Source organism: Chlamydotis macqueenii, chromosome 7, assembly GCF_036417535.1.
Source record: "Chlamydotis macqueenii isolate bChlMac1 chromosome 7, bChlMac1.mat, whole genome shotgun sequence".
Classification (NCBI taxonomy): Eukaryota; Metazoa; Chordata; class Aves; order Otidiformes; family Otididae; genus Chlamydotis; species Chlamydotis macqueenii.
In genome coordinates, this window is record NC_141562.1 from 17,214,287 (window position 1) to 17,228,159 (window position 13,873).

Sequence of the window (13,873 nt, forward strand, 5' to 3'; positions counted from 1 at the left end):
GCCGCGACAGTGAAGGTGTCACAAGAGCTGGCCCCGCAGCAGCGGCTGGGGCTGTGCGGACCCTGCAGGCTGTGGAGCGGCTGGCTCATGGCAATGGGAAAGGTGGCAGAGCCGACCCTAAATCTGGGACCCAGATTTAAGCACCCTGGGATAGGATTTAACCACCCTCCTCGGGATGTCTTGGCCACATGCGACCATTCTGAGCAGCCTGAAGGGCTAAGCACAGCAGCAGGGATGAACAAATCCCAGTTCTGTCTCAGAGTCCAAGTGTGAAGTTCCACCAGTTCCCCCCAGACAAATCTCATCCTCAAAGACCTTGTGGGAGACGCTGAAGCACTCCAGACCAAAGTCTGGCTGCACTGTCCATCTGATCAGCGGTGCCTTCCCTTCTTAGCAAGTCGGAAACCATATACAAGGAAAAAGAAAATGGATGAACTGAAAAGACAAGAGATTAAATAAAAGCAGAATTAAGTGGAGAATTGAAGCGAGGATCTAACTGTGTCTTCCGCACCCTGGAGTGAAGGTGACAGAGATGACAGAGCCGAAGTTCAATGCAACAGGACAAGACCCAATGGGCACAACTGCAATGAGAGAAAATCCCAATTGGACAGGAGGACACAGTCCCTTCCCACGTGAGCAGGACATCCCTGGGACGAGGCCCTGAGTGACGGGGGTTCTCCATCCTCGGGGACTGCCCCGGCTCGCCTGGACATCTGCTGTAGCTGCGACGTTCGCTATTCTGGGAGCAGGGTTGGGCCAGAGACACCGAGCCCAATGCCTCCAGGTGGAACTGGAGTGGGTTTGTCTAAGTCCATGAGTAGCTGTAACAGGTGGAGGATACATCAGCTGTCTGGAAGGGGCATCAAGGACAGAAAGCATGAAAGCCACTAGAGCTCACCACACACTGCCCTGGGCCACTTTCCCGGCACAGTGGCTTGTGGCTCAGGAGCATCTGGCACCAGAAAGGTGGCTGCTGGCTTTGAATAACACATTTAGGGCAGAATGGAGAGATGGAAGAGCATGGTGTCCTAGGTGAAGCTGCTCAGCAAAGCTGCTCGGGCCAGAATCGTTGCTGTCACTGTTATGGTGGGATAAACAGACTTGTGGGTGAATTCTTCCACTCATTCTGTCCCGCAGGACAGGGACAATACGAACAGCCTGTGGTGCCAAATCCTCCTGCACGGACCTCTTCTGCCCTGGGAAGTTCTCAGATGATATTAAAGTTAGCTCCAGTGGTGGCCATGTCGTCCTCACCATCAGTCTCTGGGAAGGACGGAGACAGACAGATCACTAAAGCACAAACACCTCAATAAAATAAAACATAACCTCTCAGAGAAAGCCCACCATGGATTATTTGTCCACCAAAATCTTCTCCCTCACAAAACACAAAAGCTACTTTTCTCTGGCAAATCTATGCCAAGGTCAGGGCTCAGAGTCCCTAAATTCAAAAAGACATTTTAGAGATTTGCTGTGATCCCTGGGATCCACAGAGGCCTGAAGTTTCCTTAGCAGGGAGAACACCATCAGAGCCTGAAAGTCATGGGATCCATCTGGTAAATGGTCAGGGTGGTATCTATCATGTTCTGGGAGCGTGACAGGTTGCAAAGTAACTGTAGAAGGGAAGGAACTGGGGGAGTGACATGGATTTCAAGGCACCAGGAACGGAATAGAGCATGGTGCTCTCAGGGCTATATCAATGGCAGAAGGACCCATCCACCCTTCGACACTACCCACATGGTTAGCGGTGGAGACATGGCAAAGATGTGAGGAAGCAGCTATACCTTCTCCTACTATCCCTAAGAAATCAGAAGCCAGCTGGATTTGCCCAAAGAATAATATTCCAGGAGAGAAAATAATCTCTGAGGGCCATCATGGAGCACGTTCCTCAGCTGAAAGGCTCTGAAGCATGAAACCTCATGCCGCAAAGGGACACAGCGTCCACTGAGGTGCCAAGGACAGGATGTTCAGAAAGGCTGGTCAGCCTCGACCTTAGAAGTGGTTGCGCTGGTCTAGGACTGACGCACATTTGCGGAGAAGCAGGAGGCAGCACGGGCTGCAGTCCCCATGCCCTGGAAGCATCCTGTGGCTCACAGGCTCCACAAAGCCCATAAATCCACCGACCCTCAGGAGAATGAGATCTACTTTGGTAAAGGCATAAAAGTAAGGAGCCAAGACCTGCAGATCAGTTTGCAGGCTCCACAGAGCCCACTTATTACCTAGTCTCCACAAGAGACCTGTGATAGGCACACATCTTCCACAGGAACGTTTTCTTCCTTCCTAGAGGAACAGTGTCAAGTGCTTTTCTCATGTTCCTGCCCAAAACCTGGAGTCACAACAGATACCGATAAAAAATGAGATGTGGTTGCTTCCTGCCCCTCAGGATTTTTTAACTGTGCTGGGGAGATGTGTTTTGCCGTCCAAAACCCATTCTGGCCCTGGGTAGCAGGAGGGTAAGGGAATGGACTTCATCACTGCCACGTCGCACCACCCTCGAAGCAAGGCTGCGAAGGAACTGCTGTTGGACCGGCATGGAGCGCGGCGGAGAAGCTGAGCATCTCTGGAGAGGCTGGAACTGTATCCCGGCTCCCTGGCAGGGATCAGCAGGCTGCCGAAAGGGAAGTCAACACGCAAGGCTTATAAAACTCTATATAAAAAGACAAAAAAAAAAAAATCAACAGTGATTAACTTCACCGCACCTAGCAAACGAACAAGAGAAACAGAGGCTCACTTTCAAAATGCCACGCTGCTACGTGGGCAAAGGGCTCAGCGAGCTTCCCGAGCCATTCTCAGAAGTTCTCAAGGTTCGCAAGGTCCCATATTCTCCCTGGAATAAAATCTGCTCCATCTCACAAGGCACACTTTGGAAGAGTCCAGGTAAGGATCAGTGCTAACTTCTTTATATTCAGAAATTCAGCAATTCATTAGCCTTACAGTTTCTGATCAGTTTTCTGAAAGACAGGCAGGGCGGGCAGGGGATTACAAAGCAATTGGCTGTGTGATGAGGTGAAAACCTAAATAACTCTTTAACTCTTCCATCTTCCAAAAAATTTTGTTTTGGCACTGAGGTGATAAAGAAATCTGTATTTTAAAATTAAAACGGATATTCAAGAATTACACTGATCCTGAAAACCTGTAAGACGAATCTTCCCTTTAAACTAGATAACCTCGCTATCCTGAAGCAAAGACGGGAACTGCTCCCATTTTTGTGTGTCATCTATCTTCAGTCCTCTAGAATGCAAAGAGATGCAAAGACTGCGGTATTACAGAAATGAGGCCTGAAAATATTTATACTGAAGAATTCCCACTGTTGCCTCGGCCAGTTATAAATATTGATGGGGTGTTTAAGGCAGCCAATCACACAAATATTTAATATTCATATATACTGCACAGGGAATTCAACGTACACTTCTTGTAGGCTCTTCCTTACATAATGCTGGAGCGTGTTACCTCTGCAGACAGGGACATGACGCTATGAAGAGCAGCCAAGATCCTCAGCTGATGCAAAAAGCGTTCCTCATCACACTCCAGACTACACCGGTAACGCTCGTATCAGAGAAACAGCTTTATTGTTGATTCTTCTGCATAAATCGGGAAAAAATTGATGTCACGCAGTTATCGGTAAGGAATGAAGCTGTGGCACGATGAAGCCAGCTAACGGTAGGATGTTGTGCCGCAGAGAAGAGCTGCCAGGGACTCGCTGGGTGCCGGCGCCTTCCCCAGTAGGCTCAGCCGTGCACAGGTCAGGCTCGCTACCTCCTCCCCGTCGCAGCACCGGTTGGTCCATCGCTGACACTATCATACTGTTGTAACAAGGCTGTTTCAGGTATTTCACTGGCAAAATGTGGAACTTGTGTAAGAAAGAGAGTTCTACGTTTCTGCTTTACTAAATGAGCGGTTTGTGTCATTAGCCATTGTACTTACGCCTAGAGAGCTGCAGCCACGCTCCTCTATCTGCTGAGGACGTGCTCCCAAATAAGCACTGCAGCCACATCCGATGGGCAGCAAAGCAATTGTCCCTCTTCAGATCAATGCAGTGGAGGGAGGGATGCGTGCGGGCACTTGAGATGTAATGAATATATGAGGGGAATAAAAAGGGACAGTGCACGTGGCATAGAGGAGGAACAGTGGAAGTGGAACCATGCAACGATCAGCTGGAGAAAGTGATGGCTTTTTGGGAAGGATGACCGTCCTGAAAGATCTCAGCTGCTTCACCCAGAAGACCCAAGGTAAATCTTAGCCTGCCTGCTTCTGCTTTCCCTCTCTGAATGCTTCCTTTTTCACTGTCACCACTGTCTTCCTCGGATGGCTCAGGATCAATCAAGGCTGAAGAATGGCACCCCAAAAACCAGAGAGCAAACAAGGGACAGCGAGGTGCTGCCGTGCCTCCCGCTGAAATGTTCTGGAGGTCAGTCAGGAGCACAGAAAGAAAAATACAAACGCAAAATACTTGCATAAGTGCTAAAACAAACACACGTGTTCTGGCTGCAGTACTCCGCATGTGTAAATAAACTTCGCGTCCAGCCCCCCTTGCCCATGTTGTCTCAAAGTCCGTATGTGCGTGTGTCTGAAGAAAAGGGAATCGCTTGGTGACCACTTTTGATTTTTATACTTCCATACATCAGCATTACTGAACATGATAGGGGCGTGCTTGCCAATCCTCCCGCGCTCGGCTTGGGCACTCGCAGCCAGAAACACCGCCCCAGCTAACGCGTGTCCCTTCTCCTGCTCTACCTGCAACACAGTTCGCCAGCAAAGACGGCGCAGTCAAGGCAGCTGCTTGACTGTTGACTGTTTATGTCACAAGGAGGGCCTCGCCAGAGAGAAATCATCTTCAGTTGCCGGTCCCCAGCTCGTTCCAGCCCTCTGAAGGTATACAATTTGTTCTTCTTGGAAAAATTTTCTCATATAAACAGATCTCTCCCACGATATGAGGGAAATTTCAGTGAGAAAGACATGGGTCAACATTGATGCTCTGGTAGTTTCTATGTATTTGTTAACAACACACCTCAAATAATATGCTTTCAACTTGGTTAAACTGCTCTTGGAGACAGCAGAGACGCTTACTTAGCTATTCGATAATTCCATTATAATTCCACATTCGTTGCTCTCGGTGCTAGCACTTGGAGACCGCACATGCAGGCAGGTGAGGAAAGGATGAGCGAATATCTCCATTGGGCTGTGTTCCCTTCTGCACAGATGGACAATACCAGTAGGTGCTACTAACAATGAAGTCCTTACCGTTAAACACAACAATGGCAATATTATCTTTGATGCAAGAAAATCTCCAGCTGCACATTGCCAGTAACAAGGAGATAATGCCAGAGAAAAAAACTCTACATTTGGCTCTGCTTACGCTCTTTTTTTACATAATCACTTGCTCCCTGCTGGAGGAAGCGTATCAGGGTGGATGCATTTTGTTTTGACCAGTTCAGCCATTCTTTTGTTTTATTTTTCCTCTTGTCAGAGCAACAGGCTAAATTCTTAGAGGAAATAACAAAATTGGGCTTCCACAGTGGTGAGTTGATTCATCTCTCCAACTCCTTTGCCCCTAGCACAAACTGCGTTTCTGAAGGCACTTCAGGAGCCATTGCTGCCCACATGGCTTTGGTGCAAAGATGGGTCTTTTTGGAAGAGCTGACTTGAACGGTACTACCACCGCGACAAGGAGGACTGCAAGACAACCCCATGCCTCAGTCTGGCTGAGCAACAGACCTTTCTGACAAGATCCTGCTGGTGATGGTGGTTCCACCACTGAACAGAAGCCAGCAGGGCAAAGGTGGCAAATTGGATCACATCAGGGCCTTGAGCAACATGATCTAATTTTGCAGCTGGATCTATCTTCAAACATGGCATGGAGGCAGGACCAGATAACCTCCACTGGGAGGTTTACGTTGGATACTAGGAAAAATTTCTTTCCTGAAAGAGTGGTCAGGCACTGGACCAGGCTGTCCAAGGAAGTAATGGAGTCACCATCCCTGGAGGTGTTCAAAGAGCGTGTAGATGTGTCACTTCGGGACATGGTTTAGTGGGCATGGTGGTGCTGGGTTGATGGTTGGACTTGATGATCTTGGAGGTCTCTTCCAACCTTAAAGACTCTATGATTCTAAGACTGTAATTGGTAGAGGCAGGCAATGGAACAGGAGGCAACATCCACAGGCTGAGCCTTGGGAAGTCCAGGCTGCAGATGAAGAAATACTTCTTCGCCCAGTGGAGGTGCACCCCTGGCACAGGTCACCAGCGATGCAAGGGATCTCCATCCTGGTTTTTTTTTTTAAACCTCAGCTAGACAAGGCACGGCTGCCCTGAACTTGTATTAGCACAGGCTGCTGTGCATGGGAGCTGAAGCAGAGATCTTCAGAGGTCCTGGCCACCAGTGCCGCTGATACACTGTGGCACTCCTTCATCATAGCTTATTACATTGAATTTCATGTTTATGATGTAAGAGAGAGAAGGCACGCCCAACCTTGTGGCTGTTTCCTAGCACGGTGACGGTGTGTAGATACAAGGGTGACAGGCAAGATTCGTAACACCCTGCCCAGCAGGTACTGACATCACTGATGTCTGCAGACTCCGAGCAGGAGACACTGAACCCCAACTGAACAGGGAAGACTGGAAACATAAGTCTCCCAAGTCAAAATCTGAACACGCTTCAGCGCAGTGAATTTGGTAACACTTAATAATGACGTATTGGGCAGCAGCTGATGAGGAAAACCCTCACAGCACTTCGTAGGTCGCCACAAAGGTAGGTAGGTTTTCACCCCCACTTCATGGACGTGGTTAAATCTCGTCATCGTTGCAACCTGAGCAAGTAACAGAATCGGGAAGCATTTTCAGCTCCTAACGAACCTAATTAAACTCAAATGCTAGCAGTTTTTCTTGAGCTATTCTATGCCAACACAGTCTTGGTATATGAAATGCACTTAATAAATAAAACATACACTTACTCGACTGCCATGGTCCAGAAACAGATCTGCCTCGTGGGATACTCTCCAAGCTTTACCAAGTGGTCGCACCATGCGCAGTCACGTCAAGGATTTTCCGTGATTATAAAAGCGCACTGGCTAACTCTGAATCAGACCGAACCGCCCCAATTATATAACTCACTACTACTTCCAGGCGTGCTTGGTGGAAAGAACGGGAGTTGTAAAGTAAAGGACGACGGGAGATAAATTGGCATGTGTATGAATCAATGTTTAAACAAAGAAACTCCAGCTCTTTCTTGGAATAGCAACATTTTGATGTCTCAAATCCCCTGACACCGGTTTCATAAATGCAGTAACGTAAACCATGTGCTGGGTGGTGATTTTCTGAAGACCTTCCCACTTTCATTGTGTATTTTATTACAGGCCAAATGTGACATTACATGCTATCCGCTGAGGCTTCGAGTTAAATACTTGCTCTGTTCAGAATAGCAACACTCAATTAAACAGCATTTTTCACGATCTACACCCTCTATTGTCACTGTGTTCAAGGGAAATAATGGGAGCACTGACCTACATTGCGTTTCTTATTATCGATGGAGATGAAGCGTATGCAGGGATTATCGGTGATGTACTGCGCAGCCCAGGGGACATCAATCCGTGTACCAGCCTCATAAAAAAGTCCCAGAGCGTAGCGGGAAGAGTAGCTCACAGATTCCAGTTGCTGCTTTTGACTCCCGTTAATTACTGTGGAAAAAAAGAAGAAAGAAAAATAAAAATCATACAATCCCTCTTCTCTCAGAACATTAAATGTGTGAATGCTGTGGTTAAGCTGATTATTCCTTCCTGAAAATGACCAGACTGCTGAAACGAAGAATTTCATATTAAGCCTAGTGCTTTGTAATATTTTTTTCTGGGACACCTCTTCATGAAGTTTTAATGGCGCGTTACGTAGTGTATGACTTTCACACGTAACCCTCCTTTGTCTGCTGGTGGTTTATCTCCCAGTTCTCCACCGCTTGCCTCTTGACAACCAGTGACTTTTTTCCAAATCTTTTCTCAAAGGATGAATAAACAGGAATGATTGGTTTGGGTTCATCAAGTAAATGATTGTATGACTCTGCAAAAACCCACATGACTTCACGTATCAACAAAACAAACACAGAGGCTCTCGAATCTCTGGGGAAAGCATCCCTTTTGACTACCAAACGGGCAGCCGACACCCCCGCGAGTGGGAGCAGGACACGCAAAGACAAAATCACAGCGGTCTCCCACTCCCATCTGGACACGCTGTGCAGTTTGTGGTGCCCCCCAGCACAAGGGAGACAACAACAAACTGGACAAAGTCCTGTGCAGGGTCACCAATGTGCTCCACCTAAGGGGGTCTCCATGACCAGGGACTGCCCTGCCCAACCCGGACATGGCCACACGCTTGCTGCAGCTGGAGCTGCTGGGAGCAGGGCTCAGCTGGAGACCCCCACCCTGGTGCCTCCAGACGGAGCTGGTGGGGCTGTGCGATTCTGCATACCCTGCCCAGCCACAGCCACCTCCACGCGCTTCAAAGAAAAACGCTGGCATGACTTGACCTTGCTGTCATGACTAATTCTGCTCCTCAGAACTTGCAACCAGGGTGACTTCACCACATGCTCTCTCCACCGGCACAGGCTCTCTCCCTGGGAACGGATATTTCCTGCTGCACCATGGCGAGAGCCTAGGAACCAGGGCTGGCAGTCAAACCTCCACGCGCGGTGCCGCAATGCAGGCACCCCCGAGTTGTGCAGTGTCGGCCAGGGGCAGGGGTCCAGCAGCACTGGCAGAGCGATTTCCAGCAGGACGCACGGTTGAGAGCACATTCGGTCACGCTGAGACGTGCCTACAACTGCCACTGAGCCTGCAAAGCCTACGTACCACGGGTCTGCATCAGGGTCTATGCCCACCACCGCTACCAGCATGCTCCCTTCTCAAAGAGCACCAAGGCTGCCTGTGTTCAGAATCTATTTACATGGAGGGGACAATAAGCAGGGAAGAGCATCACTCCTGAGTCAAGTGAGGGCCGGTGTCACTACAGCCTTGACCAACCCGTGGATGAGCATTTCAGCTGCACAAGCCTACAGGTGCCATGTCCAAACTTCTTGTTATGACTGGTCCATCCAGCAACGTTTCCATGTGGCCTCCCAAAATGTTACAGGGGTACAATTTATGTCCCTATTGAGGGTCCTCTGAGAGGCTCAGTAAGTAAGCCATGAAGCCTACCACACCTCAGAAGCCTCAGAGAACCTCCAAAGAAGGTTTACCGAGGACACCGAGTCGACTCTTCACAGACAGGTCTACAGGTGGATGCATGGTCTGCAGTCACAATCTCTCACCTGAAAAGCCACTGGGCTACTCACCGGTACCTGCCCCATTCCCTTGTTTCTCTAGTTGTGTATTTTTTCCATGACCTCTCTCTACTCTATTCCTCTGCATGTCACGGAGAAGAACCAATTTCGGAAGCTGCCTTCTGTCCCCTCCCCTGAAACGGTGACTTCACATACAGAGTGCTAGCTGAGATTCCTGGCTCGTCTCCCTCACTCCACCATGGCCTCCGCACCCACACCAGCCGTACCCAGTCACCACCGCACCAGAGTCAAATTCCATCCCAAATCCCATGAGAAATAAACCTTGATGTGCCCTTAGGAAAAAACCCTCACGAATTTTAGCACAAATACGCTGGGCAACAGATATGTGGGGGGGCAGAAAGAAATATCGATTGACCTGTGGAAGCTGGGGAGAGGAGAGGAGAAATAAGGCGTCTGGCACTGGGGTGGTGGTGGTGAAGCTGCCCGCAGAGGCAGCCATGGGACAGGCCTCCCGCAGGAGGGCAGGGCTGGCTGAGCACGAGGGGCTTTGAAGAAGCTCCCTTGTCCTCTCCAGGCCAGTGCCCTCTCTGAGAGGGGCTGAGGGGGCCCAGCTGCCTCTCCCCTCACCCCACACCTACATCTTTCCAAGGAGGATCCACTCCTCTCCAGATACCTCAGGAACTCCTCTAAGCTTTGGGTCAAAGACCCTCATCTTCATCCTCCTCCATCCTTCCCCTCTTCCACAACTTCTCTCCTGCTTCTGCAGCCCCCAGGACCTGGACATGTCATGGCCTGGCACCTGCAATGAGGAGCAGAAGGGAGGAGATTGAGCAGGGATGTGTGGCGGGCAGGAGACCTGGCCCAGAGGAAACTACGCCAGCGTGACAGGACCTGGCACACCCCACCCCGCTGGAAATGTTCCCCGGCCCCGCTCAAACCATGAATTTAACAACGCGGGCGCACGGGGCCAGCATCTGGGAACTATCACGGGGGCTCTTCACTGCAATGTCTGAGCAGCCATGTCAGCCATTTCAGCAGACGCCCATCACCACCAGGCCCCCTCCCTACCGCGATGATAAATAACAACAGTGTATTACATATTCTTGCTGTGCTTTGAAAGAATAACAAAGCCCGATAAACAAGCAAATCAATATGAAGCTGCAATGTCCCCTCTAAAACACTACTCTTCATCCAGGTTACTTTGGCAACTCATTTCCCTTTGCGGAAAGAAAAACAAACAAGAGCTCCTCCAGCCTGCGAAGCAAATTCCCCCAGCAAAGCTCGGCACACAGAAACCTTCTGCGCTGTGGGAACGCATCCGAGACACGAGACAAGCTACGAGCCAGCCTCTGCTCCGCAGCGCACGCGGGCTGCTGCCAGGGAAGGGACAGGGGCTTTAAATTTGCTTGGGGAAATGGTTTATTGCACAGGTTCGGCAGGTACAACCTCCACAATGTCAAGTGTTGCCAAAGCCGAGTCGGCCAGTTGGCTCTAAAATACCTCGTTTAAGGTTTAACATCGCTCGATGGGTCTGTCTCCCCCGTGGCTCTGGGCCCCGTCGCAGGGACACATCACTCACACAGGGACGGCCAGGGTTCTCTGCGCTGCAGGTGCTTCTGTCTCCTTCTGACCACACCATGAACCAGAAACGACACCCATCATCCCAAACAGTCAGGTTTAGATCTCAAAATTTAAAAGTGTATTAATTCAATTACTGATGTATGTTCGCTAACCAATTTCCTTAATTATTGCTTAGGTGTTAAAAAAATAACGTCTGCATTTCACTGCATCCTAAACTGTTGCAAGCTTACAAAAACAAGGCAGTTTTTACAGCTTGAGAAGACAGGCAACACAGCAATGGCGAGTCTGAAATCCAGCAAGGAAAAAGCTGAACTGTATGCAAAACCAGTGCCACGGGTTGTAAGACTGAGGCTTTCCCCCTGCTCCTGCCATTATGCATTTTAGCAAGGCCAACAAGTTGATCTAAGGACATGAAGAGAGCCTTCATTTTGAATTTCCATACTTTTATTGGTTTAAATGAAAAGCAGACTGTTGTTTTAATGTTGTGCATGAAACCACAAAATAACTATTAATTTTTCCCCTTCCAACAAGAACGGTTAAGATGATTTTAATAACGTTTTGGAAAAAACTCCAGCTTTCAGACCATGGAATGGTCCAGCACACAAGAATCAGCCATAGCAATGTATTTAAAGCAATGCATAGAGACACGAAAATCTCGTATTTTCCACTGAAAAACGCAGCTACAGCTGCGCTGCGAATGCCACTGAAGTAAACATCCTCTGGAGACCCGTCACATCAAAGCAAGGGGCACGTACACTGTATTCGTTGTTCCTCCAGACACTGACAGCAGAGTGGATGACTTCTCTGTAACACTCAATAAACACAGCCAGGGCCTTTTATCTGCTGTTCCAGCCCTCTGATGTCACCTCGCTGCCGCACTCGTGCTGTGGGAAGGAGAGGACACAGAGATCCCGTGAGGGCCAGCGTGAGCGAGGAGAGCCAAGGCGGCAGCTGGCAGGCTGGGAGCGCGGGCACCACGCCATCCGGGAGTCCAGCCATCGCAGAGGCCAGGGCGGCGAAAATAACCCCCGCCGCTCCCACGGCCAAGAGCAAGCCAGGACCATCAAGGTTTAATCCTGGACGTTCAGTCAGTTGCTAGCGAGTGAGGGAGGGGATGGCAATACGCGCCTTTACCTGCAAAAAGGCACCGCAGGAGCTGGGCAGCACCTGGATCCCGCACCACCAGCTTGTGGCAGTCGGCAGAGGCTCCGGTAAGGACTCGGGGTGCCAGTTTTGGAGCGAGCAGAGATGGCGGAAGAGACACGACGGGTCGGTACAGGGTCCAGGTCGGCCTGGTAACCGAAGCAGACAGGTTAAGGGCAACTTCCCACAACGCCCCGGGTACCTGCCACTGCAGGTCACGGCTGCCGGGGACAGGGAGAAACCACGTTCAGAACCGAAAGGCAGACGCTACAACGTGAGCTGCATTTAAAATACTACTTATTCTGGAAAGTTATGCTGTTCCTAATTCAGCACTTCCAAAAGCTGGTGGATGCTTATCTCGCCATTGAGTTACCATATGATTTCAGAGCTCAGCTGGGATGCTTGTATCCAGCTCCTGCGTGCACGTAAGGATGTGTGGGCAAACTTGGGTAAACAAACTGAGATCCTGGTTTGAAAGACTTCCAGGGACGAGAGGGAAAACACTCTCATTTCGTTTCACCATCCGGTCTCGCTGGGTGGCACAGAGGATGATACATCCTGACAACGAGCAGCTCTGAAGAAGACGACAAAGCAGCCAGACACAGCTTGTGTCTTATCACACTCAGCTCTCACCTAACATGTTCAAAATCACTTACCAGGTGTGGCCAAGGTAGCTGTAAATCTAGAGACATCTAGACATTGCCGGCCACCGGAGCACTAAGGAAAAAACCCTACAGCGTCACTTTTAAGCAGTGACAGTGCTATCAAAGCAGCAAAATATGAGGACACTGGATTTGTAGTTTTTTCTTTAAGAAAAGATCACTCTTTTTATTCCTAACTTCTTTTACTGGGAACTCCTTATTCTTCTCCTAACCCAACAGCTTTAGCTTTGGTGGGAAGGGTATCAAGCCTGGCTTGAGCTGTGTGACAGGCACCAGTCCTGTTCAACTCCCAGTCCCCACCTGCCAGGGGATGGCACAGAGAAAGAAAACATTCTGCCCGTTTCCTCTTCTCTCTCCCATCTTCCGGTGAGTTTTGTCAGACATATGGATTTAGGAAAATTTGACAAATTTATGAAGGATCTTGGTAGGTGTTGCTTATTTTCCAGCAGATGGATAAGCTGGTGCAGAAGTTGCCCTGCAATCCCCCAGAACTCTGCTCGGCCTTTGACTGGGAAGGTTTCTGTCCACCTTCTTCCTTTTTTCCGTACTTTGTTTCTGTGACAGAGTGCTGCCATAGCTCTGTTCAGGAGATGAATTATTCAGGATGGCACATGATCACAACCTTCATACAACGAAGCCTCCTTGGATGGCAACCTCTTCTTCTTCGTCAGGCTTGCGGAGACCTTTCCTGGTGCTCTGCGGAGCCAGAAGCCACTGCCCTGAGCTCTCCAGCTGAGCGGTGACAAAGGAAGGACTTGTCAGGCAATCCCCCTCTGCAGCCATCAGCGCTGACACCGTGCTGAGACACTGGCCCTCTGCCACCGTGCTGACCCTTTCAACATGCTGGTTGTTCCTGCTTCTGCCTTTGCGCAGAAGGGAACAGAGGTTATGAGAAAGGCTTCGTTTTGAAGTTCAGCTTCCTTATCAAACAGCTCGAGGTTTTTTTTAAAGGCAGTATAGCAGTTAAATGCAACCATGCCTACATCTGCATTGAAACATCCACCAAGCATAGTTACATGTTGCGATATAATTTTGCATTTTCATATTATGTTCAGCTTTTATTTGAAGAATCCTGTTTGGATCCAATATCACGCTCACTCCTGTGTCTATGCAATGTCCATAACAACTCAAATCAGTATTTCAAATCACTGCGGTCCTGGCTGACTTGGCATAAAGCTCCTTCATGTAGAGTTTGTGGCACGTTGTCATAGTTCAGATCTGGACCAGA

At 49.4% G+C, this 13,873-nt stretch overlaps 1 protein-coding gene across 7 annotated transcripts in view; it reads right to left on the reverse strand.

Moving 5' to 3' along the window:
- RNLS (renalase, FAD dependent amine oxidase) overlaps window positions 1-13,873 on the reverse strand; it is a 74,304-nt gene that overhangs the window by 12,663 nt on the left and 47,768 nt on the right. For 6 of the 7 annotated variants that reach the window (XR_015259100.1, XR_015259101.1, XM_086752613.1 and 3 more), the window contains exon 5: window positions 7,494-7,667. The exons of the other annotated variant lie outside the window; for it this stretch is intronic. Coding sequence is in view for 4 of the 6 variants with exons in the window: in XM_086752613.1 (XP_086608739.1) it covers window positions 7,494-7,667 (174 nt within the window). In the remaining 2 variants the exon portion in view is untranslated. The remainder of the gene's footprint in view (window positions 1-7,493; window positions 7,668-13,873) is intronic. 7 annotated transcript variants of the gene reach the window in all.